This window comes from Hirundo rustica, chromosome 3 (assembly GCF_015227805.2).
Source record: "Hirundo rustica isolate bHirRus1 chromosome 3, bHirRus1.pri.v3, whole genome shotgun sequence".
Classification (NCBI taxonomy): Eukaryota; Metazoa; Chordata; class Aves; order Passeriformes; family Hirundinidae; genus Hirundo; species Hirundo rustica.
Genome location: NC_053452.1, coordinates 72,296,032 through 72,313,489, shown reverse-complemented (window position 1 = coordinate 72,313,489; position 17,458 = coordinate 72,296,032). Strand labels below are relative to the sequence as shown.

Below are 17,458 nucleotides of genomic sequence, written 5' to 3'. Positions count from 1 at the left end.
ATGCACTGAAAGGCTGCGATATGATGTTACCTGGAGCCTTCTCTTCTCTAGGCTGAGCGACCCCAACTCTCTAATGACTGGGTGTTTATGATCTCACAAAGCTTGTCTAATTTCACTGACATCATTCTGAGCATGTCTTCATTTAGGTAGATTATGCAGCCCTCCCAAAACACTGGTTTATGAGTCGCATACCAGAGCGTATTTCACTGTATGTTTTAGAAGCATTGTCCAGATTAAAATAAAAACAGAGGTAGAGAGAACTTCTGTCTTGCTTCCAGCCCTTTTGTGTGCACTTGTATTATTGTAGATATCTATTTTACGGCTGAATGTTACAGCTGAAATGTTCTGCTAGTCATGTCTCAAACAGATGCTGGAAAACAAGAAACAATTTTTAAAAAATGACTCAAAGCCCAGAAGGCACAGTAGCAACACCTAAACAGGATTAGCTAAGAGTATCTTCAGATATTGACTCAGACATGTCCTGGTAGAGATTTCTGACAGTGACCAATTCCAGCAGAGGAAAGCATCAGAGTATTGTGTTTGGAAAGTGTGCAACAGAAACCAAGGCATACAACAGTCACAAAAAAGAAAAAAAATATCAAAGTATGTCATGAAGTACCCATCATTCCTCGGTGTATTTCTAAGCAGGATGCTACTGCTTAAATAGAATATATAAGCTTGATATAGAAATTGGGTGAGTAAGAATCCTTGGTCTTTTTTTAAAGTGAAGATGATCAAGCTAATTAACTTTAGTAGGGTCAGAATTAAGTAAAGACAAATTTTCTTGAATAAACAGGTCAAACCCAAATATTCAAGAAAAACAAGGAGAACATTAATAAATTATTTATATTATACCTAAGTCTAGAATAAGGTCTCTTCTATGCATTTAAAATATTTTTATGTTTGTAGACTGTTACGCAGATGTACATCCTTACTACATGCTGCCAGCCTCTGGCACTTTGTGCCTTACTTATCATCTGAACAGGTTTTTAAAAGCCATCAGTGAACTGTTTGCCTTTTTTTTTTCCAGCTCTTGTTCGGCCAAGACAAAGTAGCTCTGTGACTCAAGGACTTCATGCATAAGCAGTACATACAGAATACATTGCATGGAAGGGTTATGAGAATGATTTGGGGATTATCACACTGGATGCTGGGGTATTTTTGCTTGGCTGGTTTTTCTCTCTGAGGAAGTAACATAAAGGTAAAAGCAAAACTTGTACAATCCTATCTGTTCTATACCAAATGTCCGTCAAACAGGTAGTGTTTCACATCACTCCTAAACAGCTTTTTTATACATACTGCATGATTATCCTTCAAGTGTAAGATGTACCATCATCTTAAGTCCTCCAGAAACAACTTACAAGATCTAAACTTAAATGCATATCCACACACAGAGAAGCACACAAGGGTCATCCTACCAAACAAGCCAGCAATTTTAAAATATTAAAAATATTATCTACTTCCAGACATATCAAACAGCAATCCATTCTCATAAAATAGTAATGCTTCTTACTTCTTGATTACTGGCAGGCATCAGGCAGAGCAGCAGGAAGGTGAGTTGGCAAAGACATTTGGACTTCTCTTCAAAGGCACAGTGACCCCGAGGGTCGAAACCAACTCTCTCCTACTGAAGTGCGATCTGAGGCTCCCTCATGTCATTAATACACCGCAGAATTAGGGAGAGAGTATCTCCTAAATCAAGAATTTCATAGACACAGAAAAGTGACTCTGGAAGCTAAACAAGAACGTGTCAGTTAAAAATTTATTTATTGCTGCAGCTGTTTTAGTCTCTTCCTGACAAACATAGCTAAAAAGAATATTATACAACAAACTCCAATGAGTTGGCAGTAGATTGACTAACATTATTTATTGTACATGTCACGAAGGGCAATCACACTGCAGAAGCCCAGGTCCTATAGCATCACATTCTATCAGAAACGCTACACAACCATTTCCCTAAGCAGTATTTGCAGCAGTTACAGCTCTTTTATTTTCTAATGCAAGCAATGGCACGTCTGTTTTCATGTAATACCTCTTAAGGACAATCAGAGAGAAACCAACTACTCATTTGTTGTTTTCTTTTGTTGGGGTTTTTAACAATATTGCTGTGCATTTCAAAATCTTTCATTTCTTTAAGAAACAAACCCAATGCAATTGTTCCTTAGTCTTTTTTTCTGCAACATTTTTCATGTAAATTGAGAGAACGTTCACATGGCATAAAAAATAACAGTATAAGCAAGTTGCTCTATTTTGAAGACAACTTACTTGTATTCATTGACTATTCTGACTATACTTCATTGTGACAAATTTTTTTTGAGAAAAATATAATTACAAATACCATGGGCTTGCTTTAAAAAAAAAAAAAACCAGCAACAAAACAAGACACCACCACAGAGGCCACCACAATTGCAATAAGACCTCAGACTCTTATGATTTGTTCTCCTCCAAAATGAAAGAGATGAAGATCAACAGGAGTATCAACAGAAAGTAAACACTGCACAGACAGTCAAAATGCAGAAGCCAACTGCTGGCTTGAGATAGGAAACTCAACCTACTCCGATTAACATAAATGGCACTTGTCAGTCAAATTTGGCTTAATCTGCTTTTGTCTCTCTGCTCCTATGCTTCGCCACCTTCCGTTTCCCTTCGTCGCCTTGAGGAGCGGCTGCAGCAGAGTCTTCCCTCCTAGGAGGGAGCGAGGAAGGAGGCGCAGTTTGTAACCCCCGCGGGCTTGCGCCGGGGGGACCCTCGCTGGAGGTGGTGCGAGCGGTGGGAGGGCTGCACCGGAGGGGTCTCTGGCAGTGCAACGTGGTAGAAGTTGGGCAAGCGGATGTCGTACCTGAAGCCTTGCCCCACGTGCACCCTGTCGTTCAGGGCATACAGTTTTTCAGCGATGTCGCTCCCAATTAAAATCGAGAACAGGCGAGAGATGAAGCGGTGTTTAGCGAACAGCAGGTAGAGCTTCTTTCTCCTCCAGGCCACGTACCGACAATCTGTCTCTGCTGTTAGCGTTACCTAGAGAAGACAGAATTGAACAGCCAGGTGACAAGGTGGCGGTGCTGCTGCTGCCCTTGCTCAGAAGGCACCTCCCTCCCTCTCCCAGCAGAACCTGTCTACTGCAATTAGAGCCTTTTAACCGAGCCAGAGACCTCCGGGAGGTTACTGTATGCAAAAGACAAGTGAGAAAGGTGACTGGATACGGACTGAGCGATCACATCTAGTCAGCCTCAATGACAACATGCCTGTGCCCATATGGCATGCGTGGTTCAGTGCCACATGGATGCCCTGGTTCAGCCCTGCACTCCCTGCTCCACTCTTGGCAGCTTCGGCCGAGAAGGCAGGTCTGAAGAAAGCTCTCAAATAAATGCCATGGATTTGTCCTCGTGACAGCAGACATCGGATCCAACACAGACGGGAGCCAGCGCGTCAGTCAAGTGACGGCAGTGGGAGGGCTCACAGAGGGCACGGGAGGCCCAGCTGCCACCGCGTCCCACGCTGTAACCCGTGCCAAGCTGTGTCACGGGCACGTCTTCCCCTGGCTCATCTCCCGTTGGGAAACCTCTTCAGCACCAGCTTCTTCCCACCCCGAGGAAACCTGGCTTCTCAGGGCTGAGTATCAGAGCAGCCAAAGAATGCAAACAGAGCCTACCTCCCAGATTAGCTTTAAGAAAACCCCTGTTTTCTTGTTGCAACAAGACACAAACAGCAAAACCAGTCCAACTGATAAAGAAGACTTCCCAAACTAATGAGGTGCCACTTGTTTGCGTAGTATCACAAGCGAAACCAACAACTGAATAAATTTATTTCTAAATCAAACAGTACTTGAACAGTTTCCTGCAGCACAAAAAACAATCAAACAAACAAACAAACAAAACCAAAGAAAGAAACCCTTAAATTTTACCTGGAAAATTCCCTCTTCTGTGGGCCTCAGTGAATCCCATTCAGGAGAGTCCAGAAATTGAAGAGGAAAAATATAATGCAGAAACTCCCCATCAACTGTCACTCTGATCCTACCAAGATAAGACGTGTTAATTTGTTGTCACTACCTGTACACCAGCAATGACTACTATAAGAATGTGCTATTTCTAGTATCTGAGAAATTTAAATAAAGCTTTGAAAGCATTAAAAAGCAATCAATGCCCAACATTATCCTAATTGTATTTTTGAACCCAACTTCCTCTGGCCAGTTAAAGGAAAGCATACAAGACAATCATGCAACTGAAAAGAAGATTTTTCCAGACCTTATTCAAACCACATTATTCTCTCTGTGGTAGGTCTGTGCAGTGATGCACAAGCTTTGCCATGAAAAGGCTGTCATGCACTGGAGAGGTGAAAGACCAATGCCCGTAACAGCATTTACCTGCTTCCCCTGAAAAGCATGGGATTTACTTCTAGTTTTGGCAAATACACACTTTAGAGAGAACAAGGTGGCAAAAACTGGGAGTGGGAAGAAGGAGTGCCCCATGGCAAGTGTTAGGTAGGCCTCTCTTCATGTTTAACAGGAATTACATGGCCACAGGACCATGTCTGGAGCCAGAACAACAGCCTGGAGGTACGGGATCTCTGTGTGAATGCTGTGGCTTTCTGAAGATGCCAAAGAAAAATTTCCTTTCCTTGCTACTTTTTAAATAACATATAAATTTGAAGGCACACAAGTTGCCCTGTACCACATGGTGAAGGGCAGCAAGAACTCTGGTTGATTACTAACTGGTTGGGCATGTAGATGGATGGATACCTCTCCTTTGGTAAGACCAAAAGCAACTTCCATGAGGTCACTATGGAAAACTGCTCACAATCTATATTGTTCATTGCAAGTAGTCCTAAATCAGCTGAGTGTCAAGCAGCCTACAAGTTCCATCTATCCATGCAGCAGGCTGTCATAATGCACACACCCAGTGTCCCAACAAGTCCATGTCCATCACCTCTGGGTGGTGGTGACCATGACCACCTACTCTTGTGGTGGTTTGGTACTGCATCCTGCTTTCCATACAGTACAAAAACTGATGTTTCCCTCCAGGAAAGCATCAGCAAAGCTGACAGAAGGCTCTCCTGGAAACAGGGAATACAACCATGTGGATTTATTGCCTCAAGGTGTAACACAAGACCACAATATATAGTAACTGCAGATCCAGGTCTGCAAGCCTTGATAAGGCTCAGCTACATCCTTTTGTAAAGAAAGGACACTTTAAAGTCTTTTTCCGTTCCTTACAGATACTCTTCTCCCACTCCCTTGAAAGCAACCAAATACAATCTGTATCAAAGTCAAGATCTCTCAGTATATTCAGTTTTGTAACTATTTTTTTGTCCCATTTCAGATTATATTAGTAAAGAGAAACAGGACCAATGCTGTGCTCATCAGGTAGGCAGCAGATAGACAGCAAGCCATAACCTGGACACTGAAAACCCACATTTATTCCCTTTATCTGTCTAACCTATTAAATGCTATGATACAGCAGCCTGGAAAAGAATGACTTCAAATTCTTCTCTTTATGCTATTACAGATTCTGTGCTTAGTGTTTTTATGCTAGTGCTATCCTAGACAAGTGTATTTAACCTATTAATATTTATATTACTTCCATTAATATTTAATCTAATGTTCTGGAAAATAAACAAATGAGACACAAATCAGGCTTTTTCTTTCTTTCTTTCTTTTTTTTTTCCTTTCGTTTTCAACAAGGAGAGGAAAATAAAGCTATTTGCAGAAAACCTGAACAAAGCAATACCAACCTGCCTGACACAAGCAAGGACAGTTTATCAATGGGCGTTTTGCCCTGCATGGCGTAACAATGTTCCTTCTCCAGGGTAATCACTTCTGCATCGCAGCACAAGACGATCTTCCTGTACACAGTCAAGGAAATTCCCAGAGGCTGGAAGAGAGCACTGTAAAGTTCCTGGAATTCTTTGTCGAAGGCAACACTCCGGACTTGGTAGGTAACATAAACGAACTGGACGAAGCATATAGCGAACAGTACAAAATTCCAGGAGAATATATCAGCAGCACACACATCCAGCCAAGCCCAAACAGAAGAGCAGAGAAAGCCCAGTCCAAGCAAGCTGAAGACGTAGAGGAGCCCAAAGAATCCACTTCCACCCATGAAGCCCACAACAAAGAAAATACTGGCTAGGTGGTAGATAGATCCCTCTGCCTCTTGCTTCCAGGTGGTACACGTAGGATGTGCATATATCAAGCTTTCCCAAAAACTTGCATTTTCTCCCATGGCTGGAATAATTTTTTCATTCAGCTGAATCTTGAAAATTTTTAATTTATGAGATGCAGCTAGTTTTGGTTTTCCTTTGGTTTTCCATTCTTGCAAACTCTGCTCAATGATCACATAACATCAGGGTCTCCTTTGGTAGTGAAGTTGCACCTTAGGATTTCCAGGAACTAAGCAGCTAACGTTGTCAGTGCTGTTTCTCATCAGTTCATGCATTGTTTCGACTTTGGTCATGTCATCTGTAGCTTCATCTGATCTGGACAAGTGAAGAAAGGAAGAATTACTTATAAAATTATTTTCATCAATTAAATTTTATCAAAGTTTTATTGCCTAAAACCACAGACTGCATTACAATCCAATTACCCTTGCAGCTCTGTGATTCCAGGATCAAACTTTAATATTCACTCAGCTGAAGATCATGTTTTCCGTATCTGTGATCCCCGTAGCAACCACTGAACTGCCACTGAATCCGTGTAAAGCTGTGTGTTGCATTCACAACATCCTGTGACGGGCCTTTGTACAGCCTCACCGCTGAGAAGGTAGTTGGATTTGTTGGTCCAGACCCCACTCCCTGAGAGCCTTTTTAGTGTCCTACCCAGCTCTTTAACAAGAAGAGACAGTGAACTCTTCTTCCTTCACCTCCTCCATCTCTCTCTGGATTTCGGTCAAATCATTCTCATTAATGGGTTGAGCAAAGCTGCTCTCTGTTCCTGGAGACAACAAACTCCATCCTCAAACACCACAAGAAAAACCCAAGTGTCACAGGGGATGGTCTTTTCTACTCCCAGGATAACAGGCAAAAACCCCCTGTCATATAAGGAAGACTACAAAGCTTAAAGGCGTCTTAATACAGATTATGATATTAGAACATGAAGTAAGTAGTCCTGCAAAATATGACTCAAAGGACATTTACAAAGCAATTTTATAACATTCAAAGTTCTACATCATAGAATTTCATGCCATGGACCACATAATTTTATCGTTCAACACCCTAAAATGTAAAACATGCTATTCATTTTCATATGGTGATGTATTCCTAAGAGTTTTAAAAGGAAAACACAGAACCAAGAAGCAAGCAAGAAACCCTCAAATAAATCTAAAAACAAAAAAACAAAACCAGCTTTCCATATCTGTCTTTTAAAATAAAAATACGTATTTCAGTGTGAGATTATACACAGAAATTAGGTAGAAATTGCGAAGCCAGAATATATTAGTGGTGTAATCAGAATTGAAACCTTCCAAAACCTTACTGTCTGGATCTTTTCCTGGTAAAACACCAGGGAAACTAAGAACTATCTTGTTATCAAAATTATCAGATTCTCTAGAATATCAAAGTAGCTTGGTTTTTTTTCCCCCTCCCAAGAGCCACAGAAGTCAATACTTTAAAAGCATTGCTGTTGCAGCGAAGCATCCAACATCATTCATCAGGGCTGTCAGTGGTGCTTCTTTTACAATGACAGGTCTAAGAAATTAATAAAGAAAATTTGTATTGTATTTCCTAGCCACCACAACATTACTTCTTTAAAGTTTATTCAAACCCCAACATTAATTTTATGATTGAATAACACTGGTGCAAAATAAAGACGTAAAATCCCAAACAACTGAGCAGCAGAGCTCAGAAGAACAGGTTAGGAGGAAACTCGCCTTCTCTGGGAACAGTGATAGGAAAGTCATGGTCCATAACAATACCACAGCTAAACAGCACAGAATCTCTCCAAATTACAATGCTCAAAATCCTCCTGCAGTGTAAGAACCTGCATTACAAGAATACGGTAGTTTACAACTACAGCCTTTTCAGTTTGTTTCTTTATCCAAATACTCTCCTCTGGTACAGGATTCCCCTCAGATGTAGGACTTATCCCTTGAAGACTGGGAGTTGGAAGCTGCATCAACTATAAAGAAGCTGCCTAGGTATGGTAAGATCATGAGGAATTTTGGATGGTACTTAGGAGATCAAGGGGTTTAAGATTTTTGAATCAAAACAAAATAGCATTTCCCAGATCTTGTGTTCTGAATCCAGTCAGTATTTCCATTACATGGTCAGAAATCAGTGGCAGAAGTTTTTTATTTGACTGATTGTTTGTTTAAACACTGATGACAGTGATTTTGGATTATTGTTATTCTACTCTCCTGCCAACAATTTGCTCAAAGCAGTTTTACTGAAGACCCTAATTTCTAAATAAAAATAATAAAATCAGTATTTTGAAGGGGACCGTGACTGAGGAGTTACACTGAAAACTGTTGCATGCCACAAACAAAACCACAGTGGATCAGTAATTTGCTTTACACTACCAACATCTTTCCATCATGTAATGCCACACATTGCAATAATTTGACATGATATAATAGTAATTTCACAGAATGTATGTACAATTTTTAATTCACTTATTGCATTCTCAGTCTGCCCACACTAGAGCTCACAGTTGCTGTAAAGCATCTATTCATGACAAGATGGGCCAAAATAATTTGGAAAGAACAGCACACCACCAGGACACGGATATGGGGTCATAATACGCAAAAACAAAGTCCTGAGAAAACTGTTCTGCATTTGTAACTGTTCATTTTCAGAATGGGACCCATCTTCCAAAACCGCTGTGTGGAAAATTCCCACGTGGAACTCCATTTGTTCAGCACAATGAGAACTTTTACTGCGCTGCAGCATCTCCCTGGGCCTCTCTCCTCCCAGGCAAAGGAGGGAGGCCAGTGCTTGCCCAGAGCACTGCCTTACCAACACAACAATCTCCTGAGCTACACAAGGTGTGCAGGCAAACCTGAACCCTCTGGAAATACTGACAAAACCCGCTCCTAATGGGACTGACTTCTCAGGGTTATGCTTGCTGCCAGTGAACTGCAGGCAGAAAGAGAGGATGCAGCTCTTCTCAAGTAAGAAATTATTCTAATATTTGGGAGCTAAAATTCGCTGGCAATTGTAAATAGAGCAGAGACAATAATAGGTATGGGCCTTAGCATAGTAAAATTTCCAATTTTGAAAGGTATTTAGTGCTAGAAAAGGCTTTTCACATTTTGCTTTATAGTTCCTACAAGTCCAAAATTTTAACTCTTGAGGGCTTTGGAACAGTCACCCTAATTAGGCCATTCATCTACTACAAGTGAGGTTGTGGGGGAGAAAAGAATCCCCCAAACCAAAAAACCAAAGAGCTGTGATACCAACTGAGTCATCCTCCACCGTAGCACAACACTGCCACTTGTAACCACCTGGAGGGGACACCATCCTGTCACTGAGGTGCTTTGGCCCTCTGCTTTGTTTGATGTCCTGCTTCAATTGCCCTGGCTGTGGTGAACAGTTATTGCTACATGATCATCTGATGGTGATGACCCAGCAAGCAGGAAACTGCATTTAAAGCACGTTGTCTTGGCTTATAAGGCTGAAGAACTGTGTCTTCCCAAGCAAACACTGAGTACTTTCTCCGCCATGCCCTGCCCATGGAGAAGGGGTGCCATGCACTGCACACTCCCTGCCATGGGACTGCCATAGTCAGAATGACACACATTGACATCTGTAGGCTGCCAAACCCCGAGCTTCATGCAAGATGAGTCCTCCCAGCTCGGGGAGGAGATGTGCCCTGCCAGCACTGGCTGAATTACTGACGTGTTTCAGAGTGTCTTGCCCCACCACACATCCCACCTTCTCCAGCAGGAGCAGATGAAGCGATGCAAAAAATCAGCCCAGACTAGAGATGTGAGCAATATACAGTGGCACGGACTTCTTCAAAATTAACAGCAGTGCTGAGAGAACTAAGCTGTCCTCAGAAAGCGTTAAAATCACGTAGTCTGCTGGAATTTCAAAGCAGAAAATGGAGTATTTCACTTATACACTACCAAATGAATACCTGCTGGAAATTTAGAATTTTGTATAAACAGTACACTAAGCCAGTCAAAACAGGAAGAATTTGCATTGTACAAATGCACATTACAACCTTCCCCTTCCTCAAATGGGTGTTTCCCCCCTACACTGCAGTGTTCACACAAAGCATTACTCATTTTGTACATTCTTAATTAGCTCAAGAACCATGTACTTTACCCCATTTTTGTCACCAGTGATTCAATTCAACCCTGAGAAGCCATAAGTGTTAGTTACTGTGTCTGGATCACAATAATTCCTGCAAAAAAGAAACCCTAAAAGCCCTGAGGCCGCCAGCAGTTCTCTCTTGGGTCTTTTTTTTTTTTTTTTAATTAAGTCAAAAGTAAAGCTATTCAGAGTTTGAACAGTCCATTCTTTAGCTGCCTTATCCCAAAGTACTCTGAAAGAAAGCCCTCAGCACTTTCACACTGTACCTGTTGACAGGCTAGAGAGCTGTACAAGCTAATCATGTAAGCAGCCTGGGTGAATTGTTTGCTACAGCTTCAGAAGCAAAAGGAAAGTTTTTCCTCCACAGCATATACACTTCTTTGCATAAGATGAGATCATGGTGGATTTTGCACACTACAGTGTGTATGTTTATACGTGAGCTAGGAGTCGTAGCCTGGCTCGACACTCCAGCAGCTCCACCAGGGGCAGGGCATGCCCTCCAGCCAGGGGCGGTCCTCCTGACCCAGACATCCCCCGCATCCGGAGGGATGAGCTCCAAGCACTCCCCCCATGGCTTAAAAATTACATCTGGTCTAACATCATTTAGACTATAAAAAGAAACTGCCCCTTCATTTCATCAAGTAGTTTCCCATGCAATGTAAAGGCATTATGTCAGCTGAGACACCCCTTCCTTCCACTGCCCCTACATCTCCGGAATGTGGCCCCCACTGACACCTATCATTCCCAATCCCTGTTTGTGTTGCATACTTTCCCCAAGCTACTTTCCTTCTGCAGGGGGGCTAGATACCCACAGGGACCGAGAGAACCAAACTCTTAATTGCAGTGCAGTGTCTAACTCACGGCACAGAGAAGCTCTGCACCTACAGAGAGCTATGGCTCCGTGCCTGCAGGCAAGTATGGGCAGGTAAACCAGCTGTTTTCAGTGATAAACTGCCCCTGGACCCACTTCTGGTGAGAACATGCATGCGGCAATAAGGACAGTAACTAACAACACAAGCTACATTTACCTTAAACTTCTTGAGACTATAGCCTAGAGAAAGCTGTAATTATAATACTGGAAAACACAAGGTTTCCCCAACAAAATGCAGCCTGCAGGAAGGTGGAAGGAAGACGAGGAAGAAAAGGATGACCCAGTCTAAAAGACAACGGTATCAAGATAATCAGCCACTATAAAACTAGATATATGCAGATTTCAAAGACACACAAGCATATATAACAAAGGTAATTAATTAGCAGGATGGCTTTAAAGACTTCCCTTGCTAGGAATTAAAGAAGTTAAGATGTCTGGTCCCTAAGATAAATCTGGGTATACTATTAAGAAAAAAATGATTTACTATGATTCTGGTTTTTGTGCTACAGGAAATCACATTAGATGACTGCAGCAATGTCTCCTGTACTTTTGTCTTGAGTTACTTGATACAAAAAAAATTGTATATACCTAGAAAGTTTTGGACCTGGTCTTCCCAGAGAAACCCAGACGCCTATCTCAGATACCAACTAACAGCTACTTTAGACAGCAGAAAACACTGAAGACAGGTATATCTCTGAAATTATTCCTCCTGTAGACATTATAGATGAAATCTTCATCTGTGTGGAGCCAGCATCCCTTCCCATGAACGGTCTTCAAAGAGAGGGATGTGTTCAAAGACAGGGATGTGAATGCTTTACCATGGAGCCTGCAACCTGAGCAACCAAGCCTCAGGATCCCAGTCCATGGGTGAACATCCTCATGGCAGAATGAAGAAGGACTGCAGTGCAGTTCTGTGTCCCTTCTGCACAACATCACAGCTGCAGCAAGAAGGGCTGCGAGTGACCCACCCACACGAGGCAAAACGAGTCACTGGGAGCACGCTCATGGGAGGAGAGAAGATGGATTAGCACTGCCTTGGGCTGAGGCAGGCATCCCATTCATGTCTCATCACTGTCTCACCCATGGGATCAGTGGCTGTCACATGGAAGGTGAGGTGTCCCAGGCCTGAGGAAAAGCAGCCAGACCACACTCTTCCTAATCCTTCCAGTACCCGCCTGGGCTGCAATCCCCAAAATGGACCCACCACACTGAGATCATCCGTGTGATGTGACACCTTCCCAGACAGTCATCCTCCTGGGAATGCTCAGAGCTGCAAAACAGGCAGCTGGGGCATGTTCAGCCACCAGCAGTGCTTCACTGCCTTCAGGGCAGCTCTGAGACACGACCTCCAGCCAAGCAGGACTTTCCAGGGCCAAAGCCCTGCTCTGGTCAGATGGAATTTAGGCTACCATGCTTCAGTTTGTTCAGCCAAGGAGCCCCTTGAGCCAGCTGCTGCCTGACCCTGCAGACACCCCAATGCCACCTCTACGCTGAAGCCAATGCTCCACACGAAGAACCCACCAAAAGGCACAAAGCCAGCGACTGATTGTCCTCTTCGCCAAGCTGGGCCTGTCTCCCATCTCCCTGTTGCAGCAGATGCAGAGCTGCTGTCTCCAAAGCAGAGCTCCAGAACAGGAGACGTTTCATGGGACTTTCTACTCACTGAGCTTGTTAGGGTGAAGCTGGGAAAGCCTGATTCTGCTTACAATTTGCTTAAATTCCTACTAATCATTTTAGGAAGTGGAAAAAAGCTGGGCTGGGGAGGTCTTGAGAGAAAAAGAAACCCCACAGAATAATACAGAATAATACAGAAAGAACAGTTTAAGGCTCATTAGGAGCACTGCATACAGTGAAGCTGGTATTTAGTCTTTAATTAAAGACCAGCTAACAACACACAACTTCCAGTACTTCCACAATTCCTCATTTATCACTGTAAAATATACAATGTAACCTATGTGGTTGCAAAGCCAGTGTTGAAGATCCTGTCTGTTTTATCATATAGACAGTGTCTGAAACAACAACAACAAAAAATTACATATTCCTTTCAACTTGAATCAGAATTAATGAACCGTGAGTAGATGTGGTATTCCCACCAAATTAAGAAGTTTAATCCCCTCTCCCATTTTTTTAAGTTCTTTTGCTCCTAGAAACATGAATACGGAATGGCTGTCAGACATTCTTTTTAAGATCACCAGCACTTGGATAAATTTGAGCAAGGCTCTTGAATATTGAATGGCATTACCAAAAAAACAGTTCAGGGGGTCTATTTTATTGTGTTTTAGAGTAAAATTTGAAAGGAAGTACAATTTCAAGCTTCTCTCCAGTTCAGCTTTTAAATTAGTAGTGGAGAAAGCAGCCACAAGGCACATTTCACAAGTGCTTTAAAAGTGGGTTAATGAACTACAGCTGAACTCTGCGGAATTCCACTTAAATGAGTTTATATGGTGCAGTAGTGCCTTTCAATGGGAATGTATTCCCATGAAACCAACCACCTGACATGAACTTTATTTCCCAAAAAGGAGGCTTAGTTCACCACACCATACCTGCACATACAACTGGTTTGCAGAGATGTGCCATGAGTCCAAACACAGAGACACAGGTTGCCTATTGTCACCTGGAGACACTGACCAGAACTCTTCTTCACCAAGTAGGGGAACACACTAAAATGACAAAATAAAATCCCTTCTCTGAAGAATCCACACACTTAATGAAAAGATCAAACATAGCTTCAGTTAATGATGCTTTTCTTTAATCCTTAATAAACTCACTGTTCTCAACTTTTGTCATAAAAGCTTTAAGATATCTGTGAGGGCAAAGTTTGTGTCAGGGACCACAACTGACCACAGTTACCATTTTTCTCTGTTTCACTAGAGGACTTGCAGTGTACTAACTATTTTGCAGGCAAGGCATTTCTTCAAAATGTGACATTTTAAGCTACTTTATTATTTGGCACCACATGGAACTTTGTGGAAAGCCTAAACAGGACCAGTTCAGCAGAAGTGGAAACCATTCCTTGTTTTTCTGTGGTCAGTGAAGACATTTTAACTCTTATGTATACAATCGTATTCCCATTAAACAACAAAGTTAGCAAGAAGCCCTAGTTTTGGAGCCCAGAGTTCATCAGCGACATCTCTTAGCACTATCAGGTGGTCTGTGATTCAGTATTACAGGAGATCTGCTACATTTGCCCATAAAGTGATTGACAGTCTAAAGGCATACAAAGATTTATAGGACAGATGAAGAAAATGTAATAAAACATTACCGTTTGGAAGAATGCGTTTGGCAAAAAAAACCCCTGTGGTTTGGGGAAGAGAAGTGCTTTGTGTTGCTCTTTCTTATCCTTGGAAAGGAGCAACTGCAAATGCCAATTTCAGGGTTCATCTGCTCTTACCATTAGTTGATGGAGAGGGAGAGGACTCACATAACGCCAGTCTACGAGGCAAATCCCCAGCCGGAGGAAGAAATCCCCGGATTCCGAGGTTATTTTGTGACAGCAGCGGTACTCCCCGAGCCAGCAATGAGCGGCAGCACCCGGGCAAAACCAGAAACCCCGCTGTCCTAAGGGACAAACCCTAATCCGAGACACACAGCGAAGGGTCCCACTTCAGACGGAGCCCTGCCGAGGAGGAGCGCTGGGCAGCGTGTCGCGCTCCTCTCCAGAAGGGACACGGCAGAGCTCTCCAACTTCCAGGCAGGGCTGACTCGGGAGCTCCGGTTACCCCCGCCGGGCACGCAGGGAGGGAGGGCTTCCTCCCGGGACAGTGACCCCTCGTAACCCCCGCTCAGGACGCCGCCGAATCCCCGGGGAAGGCGACCAGCCCTCCCTGTCCCGCCGCTCCCGCCGCCGCCCCTGTCCCGGCGCGGCTGTCCCGGAGCGCGGCGGTGCCGGAGGCGGCCCCGGCTCCGCTCTCCCCCGGCCCCGGGCAGAGCGGGCGGCGCTGCGAGCACTGCCCGGCTGGACAGCGCCGGCGGGGGGCGGGCGGAGGCAGCGCCCGGGCTTCTGCCCGCCCCGACTCGGTTCGGCTCGGCCCCCGCCCTGCCCGCGCCCCTTACCTGCCCCGCGCACCGGGAAAGTTTCCCGGCCGCCCGGACGGGACGGACTCGGGCTGCCGCTCGTCGCCGCTGGCGGCCCCGCGTCCCGCGGCGGGCACGGAGCCGCGGCTGTGACTAAAATAGGCAGAGGAGCCGCGGGAGCTGCGGGCGGCGCCAGCGGGGCCGGCACCGAGCGGCCGCAGCGCGCAGGCGCCTCCGCCGGGCCCGGGGCTGAGGGCGCGGGGCCGGGCCGGGGCAGCCCCGGGGGAACCGCGGGGGAACCGGGCCGGGCCGGGCCGGGGCAGCCCCGGGGGAGCGGGGACGGGACCGGGCCGGGGCAGCCCCGGGGGAGCGGGGACGGGACCGGGCAGGGGCAGCCCCGGGGGAGCGGAGCCGGGCCGGGCCGGGGCAGCCCCAGGGGAACGGACGGGACCGGGCAGGGGCAGCCCCGGGGGAACCGGGCCGGGCAGGGGCAGCCCCGGGGGAGCGGGGCCGGGCCGGGCCGGGGCAGCCCCGGGGGAGCGGGGACGGGACCGGGCAGGGGCAGCCCCGGGGGAGCGGGGCCAGGCGGGGCAGCCGCGGCGGCGGGAGCTGCCTCCCGTCCCGCAGAGCCCCTCCTGCAGAGGCGGCCCCGCTCCCCCGGGGCTGCCCCGGCCCGGCCCCGCTCCCCCGGGGCTGCCCCGGCCCGATCTGGCCCCGCTCCCCCGGGGCTGCCGTGCCGCCGGTGGGCGCCGAAGCCGTCGGGAGAGCGGGGGGGAGGTACGGGGGAGGCCGGGCTGCCGGCGGTGGGGAGCACTCGGGGACGGCAGAGCCCTGAACTTGGGCACACTAAAACCCGCTGCGGTGCCAGGTTGGACGGGCACGCAAAACCTGCCGCTCCTGGCACGGCTGTCTTGGGGTTAAACTGTCCGCTGCCGCTGGTTTGGAATACATTTAATTACAGTTCTTTTCCCTTTCACCTACTCACCCCGGCAAGGTGTTACTTCAGAAGGGAGATGCACGCCTTCAGGATCGCCTTCATCACAAGGCTGGCGCACCATTCAGCTGCTTCTTTTGGGAAGAAGCAAATGCCTCCCCGAGAAGACGGAGGTGTCGGTGCCTTTCAGTGTGCTAGCTGCGCACTTGTTCTGGCCACCACTTCGTGGCTCGGGGAGAGAGGGCTTATTGGCGGGGGAGGAGGAGGCAGATTTACAAGCTATTAAGACAGAAAAAACCACAGCCTATTAAATGAGCAACTCCTGTTACTAGAGAAGCTATTTATCAGTAACTGGAGCATAAGCAGTAGCAGGTTTTAGGCAGTAAGAGTGGAGAAGCCCGTGTGTGTGCCGGTGGCCAGCTCTGAGCTCCCACGGCAGGCTGGCACGCTCGTCGTGCAGCAGGGCGATGCCCGGCGGGGCACTGACGGCACCTTCTCCAGAAGTTAAAGGACAGAGCAACCTGTCCTGCTCTAGCCAAAGGGATCAACGCTTCTGACAACTCGCTTTCCCGAGGGCGTTCTTTATTTTCAAAGATTTGTTAGCTCCATGTTTGCCAGGGAAGAAGATGCATACATTTTTGGAATAATTGACTCCCTTAAAACTTGAGAAAGCAACGAGGCAGAGCACTTTACACTATCCTGAGTTACATATATTCAAATCTTCATTACCTGATTGCAGTACTTATTTTTACATTTATTATTTTTCAGGTCAAAAAGTATTTTTATATATCTATTAGAGTATGTATTAAGGTTCTTGTAGTTAATGAAACATTTAAAGGGGTTTGCAGTGCAGGTCCAATACTTTCAGGCATGCTTTTTCACAACTAGTTTATGCTATTTCACAACTAGTTTAATTTTAACAGTGTAAGGTGAGAGACTGCTATACTGGCAAAACTGAGGCAGTACAGATTCATTGTTTTTTCCCTTTTTCTTTATACTTGGGTGGAGGTTGAAAGCACTTATTCCCCAGTTGCATTAGGCATAAATTTGTCCATTATATTTACTCTTCACTGGAATGATAACAAAGGGACAAAGAAATGCATAATAAAAGAAGAATGCTAAAGTGTTTTATTTGATCTGTGTATCTGCTGAGATTAGATTATTCCAACAATCCACTATTACATAAATTAAAATATGTTACCTCTAATCACAATAAAAGAAGCAAGAAAATACTGGTGGCATATCTAAGATACTTTCTGAGTTGTACTTAGTTGGAAGCAATGGCCGTTGTAATCCTCCACAGATATATAGATCACCAAGGAACAGGAACCACTCTCATATTTTTGATTTTAAATCAGTCAACTCTACGTCAATATTATCCAGTGCTGTAAGAC

The 17,458-nt window shown here is 45.3% G+C and overlaps 1 protein-coding gene across 5 annotated transcripts; it reads right to left on the bottom strand.

Moving 5' to 3' along the window:
• Positions 1-1,762: 1,762 nt before the first annotated feature.
• POPDC3 (popeye domain containing 3) lies at positions 1,763-16,306 on the bottom strand. 5 transcript variants are annotated; one of them, XM_040057914.2, is made up of 5 exons: positions 16,116-16,306; positions 13,660-13,776; positions 5,728-6,471; positions 3,902-4,010; positions 1,763-3,015 (listed from the first exon to the last, which is right to left on the bottom strand). In XM_040057914.2, the coding sequence occupies exons 3-5, from the start codon at positions 6,216-6,218 to the stop codon at positions 2,686-2,688; spliced, it is 930 nt and encodes a 309-aa protein (XP_039913848.1). In that variant the 5' UTR covers positions 6,219-6,471; positions 13,660-13,776; positions 16,116-16,306; the 3' UTR covers positions 1,763-2,685. The 5 variants fall into 5 exon arrangements, with proteins under 5 accessions (XP_039913848.1, XP_039913847.1, XP_058275647.1 ...); XM_040057913.2 differs by lacking the exon at positions 16,116-16,306 and adding an exon at positions 15,170-15,271; XM_058419664.1 differs by lacking the exon at positions 13,660-13,776.
• Between the last annotated feature and the right edge of the window lie 1,152 nt (positions 16,307-17,458).